Genomic DNA, 12937 nt, shown 5'->3' with positions numbered 1-12937 from the left:
GGATGGATATTTTTAAGTTAAATGCCAATTAATTTTTCCGATGCCAGTGGCAGCTTACATCTGCTCAGTGCTCACTGATAATGAGGGAAACAAAACCCGGTTAGGAAAGGTTGGGGTGGGCCGACTGATCCCCGTTGGCTGCTGAAAGAAGTCGGTGGATATAGCTTGGTGTGTTTTTCATGGTCTAATGCCATGAAAGTGGCTTAACATGGCTTATCCACTGACCCTGTCTTGCTGTGACCAGGGAAGGAAGGATGAAGGCAGAGAGAGAGTATTTTTGTGTGCACTTTCTCTTTATGCCTGCATGTCCCTTCCAACTTGCCTGTGTCGTCTTGCAAGTGTGTATAAAATGCAGGTTAATGTGTACATGGAGGTGTAATTAGAAATACAATGGACTGAAGGAGGGAGTTACTTGTGTGTCATAGTTGAGTGCAGCACATACCAGAAGACTGTAATACAGCAGTACAATATTCAGACAAGTGGCAGATTCAGCTGACTTCTTTCCATATTACCTTTTTATTGTTTTCTATTTCAAATGTGCAACCTCGTCTTTTATAAACCTGCCGTGTTCCCCTGTGTGTTCCAGTATTAACATGTACTGAGGACAAATTGGTCTTGTCTGGAGGCAGACCAGGTAGGTACGATCAAACGCTGAACCCTGCCATTGCTCTGGCTCTAACCAATCAATCGCTGTGCAGTGGTGGGCTTTCTGATTTTGGCTTTGGAAAAGGGTTTTCTTGAGATGCAGTTGTCTCCTGTGATTTGCTGTCTTGTTCACTTTTGATCAGCATGAAATGCCAACCTAATCGGTGCAGGGAATGATGTGATGATTTGCGGTGCTATGCGGGGATCTTGTGTTTGGCATCATGAATCAGTGATGTGATATGATTTCAGCTTTGGATCTGTTCAAGACTTTGGTGCATTCTAGTGTGTAGTCTTTACTGTCAGTCATCTAATGTCATGCTGCTCATCCTGTGAACCACCTGCTCCTCTGTAAACTCTTATTTATCTTCTCCCGAAGATTTTATAACAATATTGGAAGATGAGTGGAAGTTTATTTGCCAATCAGCTTATGGCCATTATTCATATTGATGCTAAAGACTTAGCAAAGAAAATGTCAGGTTTTTAATGGTGAGAAAGTAAGAAAACATTACTGGCCTACATGTTATTTACCAGTGTAAAGTAGGTATTCTTATTTCCTGACCAGACTACTCTGCCTTCTGGGGAACAAAGCTCTTTAGATTTACAGCTCAGGCTGATCCTGTTTCTAGTAAAGTACATTTCTGGTCAGTTGTAATAAGAGGATTGCCTGTCATTTCTGTAGAGCAGGGGCCCTTTTTTTCTTCATTTATTACCCTAAGAAACTGGATGTACAGACATGACCTTGGATAGGGCCAGTGCATAGACAGAGTGATGACCTATCACACTAATTATGCTGTATCGTCCTCTTTCAGACTTTGTTGCTCTAAGGGTAAACCGTAGATCCTAAAGGCTGCAAATACTGATTATTCACATTTTGTTTGCAATGTCCTTTGAAACACTATCTATTCATTTTGTGCTGTACAGCAAGGGCTCTTAATGTGCCCAGTTAGTGTCAGTTTTAAGAAAGATGAAGTTTTACCAACAGACCTACTGTTTGACCTATTGTTTTGAGAAGATCTACCAGGTACAGAGCCACATAGCTCTTTGGTGGTCCAGTGTTCTCGAGGTGATGTTATTGAGCCTTAAGAAACTTATCCAGTGTTTAAAAACAAAAAACTTCACTAACTAACTGGCACAAGTACTACAAGTTCTTGTGTATTTTATCAGCACAAGATATTACACTGAGATGACCTGTGAGGTTTTTCTTATGCTGTCAACCCATGGCAACAGTTTACAACAGACTCAGTGGACATGAGGAGGATGCTTTGAAAGACACGTATATTATATTTCAGACTAATCCCTGGTGCTCTTTCCCTTCTCCTCCCACACCTTTCTCCTTTGCTAATCGTACAATTTCACTGTTGATTTTGCATGGAGCTCTGTAACCCTCAGCTGCTCTCCTGATAACATGAGAAGTCAAGCTCCTCTATCTCTCTGTCTATCATTTTTCTACTTCACCCAGCACAAAAGAGAACAAGTACTGTTAATGCTTAAGTGTATTTCAGACACATACAAAGTTATAATCTGATGCCCTAATGCTGACAATATAATCCAAATGATATATTTATGTAATAAATACATCACTGACTTTAATGACAGATCATTCACAAATGTAGTCCTAATCAGTTATAAGAGCCTTGTCAGTGTGCACTACATTTTTATAAGTGGATGTGTGTTTCTACTCAGAGGTGTGCAACAGCATCAAACACTTCCTAACCAAAATAAAACATTACCAAATACTACATGAACAATTATAATTGGAAAGGTTCATGAATTTTTGAAATGTTCACGTTTAGGAATGAAAATAATGCCATGTTTTACGTAATGGTCGTGTACTTTTCGTATTGCTCCTTTACTATGTTAAGTGGCCGTACAGCTGTATTCTCTCTCCGTTTTAAGATGTCTTGTAGTGCTGTGTCTCCATCTGTTGCCTTCTCTCTGACCCTTGCCTCTCCTTCCTCTAAGCTACTCCACTTCTCTGTAACGTTATCATAATTGAGAGCAGATAACTTAAAACTCTTAAATCACTGCCATTGGAATGAATTCATCACTTTTTATTCTCCACAGCTAACAAGAGAGTGTATGGAAAATATAGGTCAGTGGAAGTTCATCTGCTGTCAGTGTAGTCAAGGATCATCAAGTTAGTCACTGTTTTTTACAGTGGCAATGGGAGACTGTATGCTGCCTTGCCTCTCATGCTCCCAGTGGAGCTGTCATCATGAATAAAAGCTTCTGGCTCGGGGCCTCCAGCACTGAATATATAAACACAGATTCAACATGAGCCATCAGGCCTCAGTCGCTAGAGGTGCAAAGCCAGGTCACGGACGCTCCAGAGACATCCAGTCCACTTCACTTCACTCAAGTGTTCATGTCACAACACTTGTCACAGCACACTTTATCGCACGTTAGTGTACAGTGTAGCAGAAGCAATGTGCTAGAAGTTGCATGGCTTATCACCACCATAAATGCCTTATTTATTTGTTTATTTATTTATTCATTCATTCATGTTGTTTTATCTCCACTAGAATAACATTTATGTTATTATCATCAGCATGATTTCTCTTGGCCGGCAGTAGTTTAAAATGAACAAATGACGTCCTATCACAAAATAAAATGGTGCTCTTGGCACGGCCGTAGAAAATCCCTCAAGGAACGCTGTTTCTCATACATGCAAGGGTATGTTGAGCCTTATGCAATAAATTAAGCTCTTTCTCTTTCAGACTTGTGTTATCAGCTGCCTCAAATTCTCGTCTGCTACCTTCTGCTCCTCCTCTCTTTCCCTGTTTTGTGTTAAACCAGCTGTTTCTCGCTGATCTTTCTCTCCCTCATTCATTTGCATACAATCTCCCTTTCCTCTTTGCGGTTTTAACTCAGTGCTTCCCTTCCTCTCCTCCTCCAGGCTTATGGTTTACCTACACTCTCTCACTCACTCATTCCCCATCTCTTCACATCCCCCCCTCCTGTTTGTCCCCATTCCCCTTCTCTTTTTCCTTCACCCTATTCTCCTCAGGTCTCCTCTCCCCTCCATCCTTCCTGCTCATGTCTCATCAAAGCTCCACACAAGGAGTTGAGCAGATCCAAGCAACTGACAGCGGTCTCGCCCTCTGTACTGACATGAGTTGGACAGCACACTAATAAATGGCTCAGCAGTGACTCGCCCGTGAAAAGCGTCTGGTATTTGTGGTAGCGACTGCACCACATGGAAGGACACATTTGGTGTGAATGGAGACATGTCTCATTAACTTTCCTCCACACAAACCGCTCAAAGTATCACATATTCAGCCTGATAACGCCCGTCACAGACTGACACCTCTCCAAGCTCGCCATCACTTGATATTGCTATTTTCCTAATGTTTCAGTCAATTCCTGCATTTCCTTCCATTTCTCCTTGACTCTTGCTCCAGTGGCAATTCTGAAAAGTTATCTTCCTTTTGCTCCTTTCCCCCTCTTACCTTTTACTCTTTCTTTGTCTCTCTTGCGCTGTCTCTCCTCTCCCTTTTCTTTCCTCTGTCCTTCACGCTTAACCTCATGGTGAAACTGGCTGGCTGGGGTGAGATGGTATCAGTGTGAGGCTTAGGAATTCAACCCCGCTCTCTCTGCAAGGACACAATAGGTCCTCTTCTGCTCCCATGGTCATTTTCCTCAAAAATGGATTTATGTTTTTTTTATAATGTTTCAAGCATTGTTGCTGTTTTTAATTAAGTTTGAATTCCATCAAGTGATTTTTTTTATATATAAGAAAATTTGATTTTCTCTTTTTAGTATTTAATCTGTCCTGTACATTCCATGGACCTGCTGCTCTATTTTTAAATGGTCATTGGATAAGAAGGTCAATATCTTTCTCATCTGTAGAGGTTTGTCTAAGAGGTTGTTAGCCTAGCTCAGCACAAAGAAAGAGAGGAGGAGGAGAAAAGAGTTGCTTTCGCTTCGTCAAAAGTGCATTCGAACTAATTCCAAATCTGTTATATTTGCACATTGTGTCTTGTGTGTCGAACACATTTTATGCTGGAAGATGCATTTCTTTTGTTGGAAGTTGGCTGTTTGCCCCTGCTTCCAGTGTTAAGCCTAGCCTAAACATATCCTGGATTCAGAAATTAAGTTGATACTGACCTTCTCATTCGACTTCTTGCAAGAAATCAAACAAGCATAATGCCATTAAAATGTACAAAACTGAATCAGAATTGAATGTAAATTGTTTGCGTTTTTAGTACACTCTGTTTGTTATATGAACACAACTGCATTGGTGTTGGCACAGTTGGGAGGGTTATCATGAAATGACCCAACTCTCTGGCTGATATATAAAGAGCAGTGTGTAGAAGTTGATATTTACTGAATGCTTACCTACACCTACACTACACCACTGTACGACGGTTTCTTGCACAGCTCAACCAATGAAGATGATTTCATAATAGTATTGCTTAATAAAATGTTTACAACATAACTGTGACCAAAGGATGTATATCTTTCTGAACTATATGTTGAAAATCATTTCAGAAAATAAAGTCAGATACTCTTGACACATAAGAGTATGTAGCTTTATGTAGCGTCCTTTATGTGTCTCTATGTTTGTGTTTATTGCCCACATAAGGGTTGGATACATCCTCACTGCTTTCTTCATGGATTACTTAACATGTGGGAGTGTTTATATACATTTGATTTGTGAGTCCTCAGGCAAAGCATTGTCCTTTTCTGCACATCTTTGTGTGTGTTGTGCTTTAGCTCCTGTTCTCTCCAGGCAGTATACAGTAATATATACTGCTCATGTTTCACTGTGTCTTAAGGCTACAGAAATATGAGGTAATTACAAGGCTGCTGGTAGAGCTTCTACCAAAAGCCATGTATCAAATGTTTTGCTTCAGGCCACTTCAAATTCTGAGGATATTACACCACATTATTTCCCACAAAGGTTATTGCTTGCTTTGAAGGCTTGTTTCCATGAGCTGAATCATGCTTCTTTACCTCTTGAGAGGAGCTTTTGGGCAGTGTTATTTATTTGTATTTGTATTTGTTTGTTTGTTTTTATTTGTTTTATTCCAATTTCATTGTTTACGGGAAGTTAGGGTTAAATGTCTTCTGATATATCATCATGGGCCAGTTTTGCCATCTTTGCAGAGTCCATTCATATCTTATGGATGCCACAGGTAAGTTGTACAGCTGTATAATCCTGAATTATTTTTTAAAATTTTTGTTAAACACTTGCTTTAACTCCTCCATGTTTACATTGAAACTTTTATCATTTTTTAACTCCCTAAATCTTGATTTGCTGCTTATTCATATCTTCCTCTCCTCCTTTTCGTTCTGTCTCTAGCATGACCTTGGTTGCTGACCTGATGGAGACGTGTATTGATGATGTCCTCAGTACTCCTGTCGTTCCCACGGCGGCGGCTTCAGACGAGGCTGGACCAAGCAACGCCTATGCTACCCCCAGCGTCACCGGGGAAGATCCTCTCACCCTCACTGGTGAGGCTACAGAAAGCCTAGGGATACTAGGATGTCCACCAACACCACCAACCACCACTCAGACTCACTCTCGGCTTATTCACATCTTATACACTTACACTGCCTCACATTTTTCCAACAATCGTCTCACTTACATTAAGTCAGTCAACCCGCAGAGCTGGTTCACGTTGTTAATGATAAGTAAATTAAAGAGAACTTCTAGAGAAGTACACTGAAAAATATCACTTGTGATTTCATTATGATTATGTTCAATATGTTTGTTATAATATTGTTTCATTCATTGTGCGTGCACAATGCAGCTGTATGGGTGTGTGTTTAACGTTGTGTCTCTCCAGAAGCAGCATCTCGTCTGAAGCAGCTGGCATTGGACAGCAGTCCGCTTCTTGCTACTCCAAGAAATAACGTCAATGTCAATATGGTCATGAACAATCAGGTGGGTGTTTGTTCATGTAGTATTTCTGTTAATTTTCTACTTTTACCCCAGGATCTAAAAAAAAAACTACTGAAAATGTTGTCACCTTCTAGATAAATACTAGTCACACAGTATTTGGTCCAAGCCCCTGCATACAGACATTACAGTAGTGGTAGCATAGCATGTGGTCCAGTTTGTTCAGAGGTAATAACCATATTTTTCTCTCTTTCTCCCTTGTTTTTTGTATGGGATGTGTGTGTGTGTGTGTGTGTGTGTGCCCCATTCAACAGGAGGATGTGGTGAAGCTCACAGAGAAGTGTGGTCTGAGCAGTACAGGCAGTAGTCCAGTTGTCACTCCACTGCGCACCCCAGAGGATCTGAAGAGTAACATCCTGAAAGCACAAGCCGAGGCTGCTGCCATCAAGGTGAGGAACAGACCCCACAAAACTGGAATAACAGGGAGAGAAGGAAGAGGAAAGACACGTCAGATAATACAATTATACTACTTATGTCATATGATAATCAGTAATTAAGTACTTTTACTTTGCAATGCACTAACCATTGAGATTCAGTGATGCATTGTATTGTTTAGTGATCATACTTTGAAAGGACAAAAGCCCCATGAACATGTATAGAACTGTGTTAAGGCTGTTTTTAACAAATCACTGTTTCTTAAGGTATATTTTTGGGGCATTTGTTGCCTTTGATTAGTGAGCAGAAAGATGACAGGAAATCAGAGGGCAGAGAGATGGGGAATGACATACAGCATACGTACAGTTATTAGCAAATTGATCCATGCTTTATACTTTTGCTAGATTGAACACTATTTGTGGTGGATGGGTGAAATGCTTTTAACAAGAACACTCGTAGTGCTGGTTACTCCCACCTTTGATGCTTCTAATTGTCTTGAATGAAAATGAAACAGATATTTTTCATGTATATTAAATAATGGTGCGGTCTGCCGGGGCCTAGGGTTTCTGACTTTTAAACCTATACACCCCTTTAATATGAAATCCGTTGTCCGAGCAGTGTGGGCTTCAGTGTCCGCGTCGCAGCAGAATTAAATCATCATTTCTACTGTATATCAGCAATGTGTAAAAACATCAATGTTAATTTCATGGTTGGGATGTTATTCTGCTATCAAGGGAGATGGAGATGCATCTGTCCATTTGTCTCTCTCCCTGTTTCTCTGTGTAGGGATCTTTGGAGGAGCATGTCGTAATGGTTGGAGATAAAAACTGTAACTTGCAGGAGGCTACTGCCAGGTATGATCACACACTGTAATAACTGATTTTTAAAATAATACATTCTGTAGATACAGAATTATAATAAATGAATGAGTTAATGACAAAAATGTGATCTTTCTTAAGCTAAACCTCGAAATTCACACACAGGAGAAAAGCCATTGTTGCCTGTGCTCCATTGTCTTGAAACTGGGCATTTTTCCCTCCTCCATCTTCCTGAGTCATGCCAACTGTCAACACATTGTCTCAGCCAATCGCAGTGCTTCCTGCCAGAGCTGATTAACTACTTGAATATTCATGAGGATTATTAGTGTAGCTCACAACATTACATCACTTACAGCTCATCCTTACAAGCAAGGCTCCACAGATTCCCAGTCGCTGTGTTGTATCAGAGGCCCAGGATGATAAGGGGAGAACAAGCCACATTAGGTTTTGCCGTTCGTCACAATATATAACAGATTATTATAAAGATTTCCTCTTCTTATTTTGAAAAATCAACTTTAGATGCTATCTTTTCCCCCTGTCTTCCTTCTCTGTACCCCTTTCAAATCTTTATTCATGTTGAATTTGTTTATTATTGTGAGGAGATTTTACTCATCTTTTGCTTGTGTGGGTCACATTTTTCCTTTCTTTGAATATTTCATGCAGAAAAATGTAGAGGCACCAAAGCATTGGCGCAAAGCTAAAATGTGCATGTGTGTTTCCAGGTTGAAGGTGCGTACTGGGCGATTGGGCAGTAACTCGTCTCTGTCCGTTAGCGGTCGCCCTGACATCCAAGACTCTTGGGACCTGCTCAAGCCAGCCTCACTAGTCTCATCAGCAGGGGCCAGGTCAGTCTGTGTGTCTGTACCTACGCAATGCTTTTGTATGCATCAACCTTACAATTCCTGTATAATATTATCTTATAGACACGTGTATATAGGCCTGCGTTCCCCCGAACAGAACATGAAACAAATATAATAAACGTTTCACAATGATCCGTTGGAGACAAAGGTGTTGCTTGTGCTTTGTAGTCTTTGCTGACATCTGTTGGCATGTTTGAGCAGTGTGTGTATGTGTTTGTGTGCGTCTGGATGAAGGTTGAGTCACATGACTGGAGTTCTGCCTGGATACTGCTGGCGTCCCTGCTCAAGTGTTTACCATAGGATGACACAAAAATAAAGACACATGCAGACGCTTGACCAGACGGTTCCCAAAGGCTGTATGGCAGCAGGCTCGCTGATGCAGTAAACGCTCACACTATTCAGGCTGGGTCCCTTCTACAGTGTGGACTCACTGCTGTGCTGAAATGATACATTGATTAATCATTTAGTCCGTCACATTAATCAAAAACAATCTTTCTTGCAATCTTTTAAAAATCAAGCTTTTCTATGTTTAATTATGTCTAATGTTTACCTTGGGCTCCGATAATAAATGGATTTCTTGAATCATACGAGCAAGAAAAATGCACCAATAAATGTACCAATGAAATATGTTTTTTATACCACCTCAAGGATGACAGACTTAAAATACACGCCTGAGAATCAGGTGGAGCAGAAATTCTCCGCCCTTTGCTCATTTTGTTTTCTCTCATTCCGTTCATCAGTGCCGAGAGGCTAGCTGAAGATTTACACCCCTGTGTTCCCAAGTTGCCCTCTGAATCTCCCGGCGAAGGCATGGCACCAAAGGTAACGTGATTCTTAACAGCTAAATTGTGGTGCATTTTACATTTGCAGTGTAATGCAGTGTTTGCAAAGGTTTCTTTGTGTGTATGTTTTGGTAAAGACTGTGTCATTCTGCAGGTCAAAGCAGAGGAAGTTGACCTGCCAAACACTGCCCCGCTGTCTGACAACCTGATCGATTTCACCGATGCAACTCCTGTGGTAGGTCTGCCGTAGAATGATTTGGTGATTTGTAATTTAATCAGTTCCTGAAAAACATATTTGTGTAAGCACCTTTGCTCAGGGACAAGCTTTATTGACTTGCTCAAGAACACTAGGATGAAGATACAAACTTAAAACAAACTCAAACTAACCACCTTTCTGAATTTCTGAACATATAGATTGAAACTCACAGAGAAAGAAATGTGAGAGAAACAGAAAATGAAACTGAATTTGGTACTTTTGTGTAGTGTAATTCTGTGGTTTAGCAGTGTTGTGTTTTGAACTAGACTTACAGTCACGAGTGTCTCTCTGTGATCTGTTGTATTAAAACCTGTATCAGCTAACTGGGGTCAAACATGGGTGAATGCACCGTACGTTAGTATGGTCAATAGAGTGTGACGACATCTTTCTGTCTGTCTCCCAGCTACCACCGGTGCAGCAGCCCAAACCTCTCATCTCACCTCGCTGGATCATTCCTGCAGCTGCTGTGAGTGATCAATGTTTACCTGTCTCACTTTTCTCCTGTTCAGCTGTCTACCTGTCTATCTGGCTTGTGTGTCTGCCTGTGTTTCTTTTTCCCAGATGTTCTTCTGAAATGTTTTAGAAGGTTTTGATGTGTATTTGGTTATTTGTGTCCTTTGTCTTGAAACTACTGATACAAGGCTGAATATTTTTTGCTCATATGCACTTATATGCATAGTGGCTGTTCACTTTGGCTGATGTAGAGGCTATGTAGAGACTGACCTCCTTCCTTCTCCCTCGTCCCCTTCTAATGCAGCCTCCTGGCGTCTTTACTAACGGCCTGCTTGACCTTGACCCCCCTGCTAAGGTCAACCCTCTTCTCCCTGCAGATGGGGGAGCAGCTCTTACCCCAGCCCTCCCCCACCTCGCTCACACACGTAACACCATCTCCACCAGGTAAAAGTCTTGAGATTTGAACCCACTTAAAGGTTGTTTTTAAAGCTAGCTTGGTAGTACGCTGACCCCTGCTGGTCGAGCAGGAAAGTGCATACTGTAGCTGAGATCCCAGTGCAAAAGAGTTTGAGGTGGGCTTTGCTACTTTGAGAAATCATGAGCTCACTTTGAGGCTTCAACATTGTTTCTGTCTGTAAAACACTGCTGGTCACTGCAGAGTCCTTGATAAATACAGCGAAGGTCGCAAATAACTGATTAAGCCTGTTGTAACACAAAGTTGTCTCATTGTAAACTGGTTGAGAAGAGAACAGACTTCTTACATAACTCGTGCACACAGTAAAATAATGTCAGTCATTATCAGTATTGCACTGTGACTCAATGCACTCAGTTATAACTGAGAAATGGTGTCAGCTGTGCACCTTACCATGTGATGGCAGTATTTTTCAGGGCCCATATGCTTATAACTTTTCAATCAACATGAAAATGTAAGTTTAATGCGTTTACCAGCAAAGTAGTCTCTGATGCAGTCATTTTGCCATCCGTCCTCTCCTGTGTCCCGCAGCCCTGTGGGTCCACAGCCAGCCTCGGAGGATGGAGCCAAACCCAGAGGTCTCCTGACCACTGAGCTCTGATGGAGGAATGAGGAGCAGCCATCACGACATTCATCTCCCTAGCTGCTTTCCCATCACCCCCCCCTCACCCATCCCATCCATACATGAGCAAGCTGGGCCAGGTGTGCCGAACACTGAGGGCTAAGAGGAAAGTGGAACCAGGGAAGAGGCAGCTTGCAAGCACCACAAACACAGTTCTAATTGCACCAAGGCTCACAAACATATTCAACATACTGAACTACGTGCACAGGATAATAATAGGAATATGATTGCAGTTTCTCATGATAACATGACACGAAGCCTAGTTTTTGTAAAACACTTAAACATTTATCTCCAGTATTAACATCTTGAGAACACCTAACTTGTGAATCTCCAGTTTGAGTTCACCGTCAGTGACCTGCCATTTGCTTAATCCATCCAGTCAACCAAACCTCGGTCTCTAATAACCAGCACCGTCTCCTTGTAGATGACGAGTGATGACAAGTCTGGTTATTCAACGTGTTTGCTAGAGAGGGGGGGGGGGGTGTCTGACGCACTACAATCTCCTGACACTGTAAGGTGCATTGCATAAAAGCATCCACCACTGGCTCATGACTTAAACGGTAGGTTGTCTCTTCTAGTGCTGCTTTCCTCCCCTTTTTTTTGTTGAGTCAAGCTGTTTTGTGACTGGTAACTCACACCACTGGATCCCTGCTGCTGTGAGCTCTCCTGTACACTGTACCTGTGACGCGGCATGTAGAGCTGCTGAAGTACACTGGAAAATAAAAATCTACAAAAAAGGAAAGTGACTTAAAATGTCGATTCTAAGAGATGAAAAGGCCTGGACTCTCGACATGATGAAAGGTGGACGTGATACTGTACTGTCCTCGTAGCACACTACAAACCTTTTTTTTCAACGCAGTCAATACTACATGTGAAACTCGTCACTGGATATGAAAACTTCACTGGATTATCTTTGCAACACTGGACCTTGAAAGAATGTTTTGCAGTGGATGACAATAGAGATGACCACTTTGGTTTTTCAACTGATGTTTTTATTACTGCTCTTACTTTTTTTTCTCTTTTTTAATGTGTTTTAATTTGCCCATCGCAGTACGTTTATTCACACATTGTGGTACGAGCATCATGAAGGACTGAACGCCACTAATGAAAGTTAGTCTCCTTTTGGACCCTCTGTGTACACGTCTACAATAATATTAAGTGTTAACATTTTGTCTAAAATGTGATCCTACACTTTGTTTTCACTTGAAACCACCATTCACATTGATTTTATCTTGGCAATGTAAATGCAACAAGTGGAAGCAAGAGAAGGCTCAACTGCTGTTAAAACTTTGAAGTTAACTATGATTCCTGGAGTTGGACGGCGTTTCCAGTCTTTGCATTACCTAACTGGATATCTGAATTCATCTTAGACAGGTTCCTGGTATTGACACGTAGCGACTGACCTGCCTTATGGACATGAATGTATTCAAATAGTCTCATCTGGGAATGCTGGAGATGTCACAGTGTGAAAACTTGTTCAATTCATAATTGCTGATGTTGTTCATAACTGAAGGAAAAAGTGTGAAATACTTAAAGCTGATTTTGTACATGTGAAATTGAGGCCTAAATTCTACATTTCTGATGAAGTATATCACATTGTCTCTTAAAAGATAGACTTGCATTTTATTTTATTTTTGAAGTCTCATTACCCCCGTACATCGTAATCACTAAGTCAGGACCCTCATTCAACTTATGTCTGTTTAGTTTTGATGATGCTGAACAAGGGAAGCTGACTGTTTTACACAATCT

General features: G+C 41.2%; 1 protein-coding gene across 1 annotated transcript in view; it reads left to right on the top strand.

Annotated features, from left to right (window-relative positions):
- The window catches only part of epb41l5 (erythrocyte membrane protein band 4.1 like 5), a 28642-nt gene extending 17475 nt beyond the window's left edge, over window positions 1–11167 (top strand). The window contains exons 17-26 of the mRNA XM_070914237.1: window positions 5951–6102; window positions 6438–6535; window positions 6805–6939; window positions 7712–7779; window positions 8466–8588; window positions 9344–9425; window positions 9540–9620; window positions 10045–10107; window positions 10399–10538; window positions 11098–11167. Coding sequence (XP_070770338.1) covers window positions 5951–6102; window positions 6438–6535; window positions 6805–6939; window positions 7712–7779; window positions 8466–8588; window positions 9344–9425; window positions 9540–9620; window positions 10045–10107; window positions 10399–10538; window positions 11098–11167 — 1012 coding nt within the window. The remainder of the gene's footprint in view (window positions 1–5950; window positions 6103–6437; window positions 6536–6804; window positions 6940–7711; window positions 7780–8465; window positions 8589–9343; window positions 9426–9539; window positions 9621–10044; window positions 10108–10398; window positions 10539–11097) is intronic.
- The last annotated feature ends 1770 nt before the right edge of the window (window positions 11168–12937 follow it).

Source organism: Enoplosus armatus, chromosome 11, assembly GCF_043641665.1.
Source record: "Enoplosus armatus isolate fEnoArm2 chromosome 11, fEnoArm2.hap1, whole genome shotgun sequence".
Lineage (NCBI taxonomy): Eukaryota > Metazoa > Chordata > Actinopteri > Centrarchiformes > Enoplosidae > Enoplosus > Enoplosus armatus.
The sequence above is the reverse complement of the archived record's forward strand: the minus strand, read 5'-3'. Positions and strand labels throughout refer to the sequence as shown.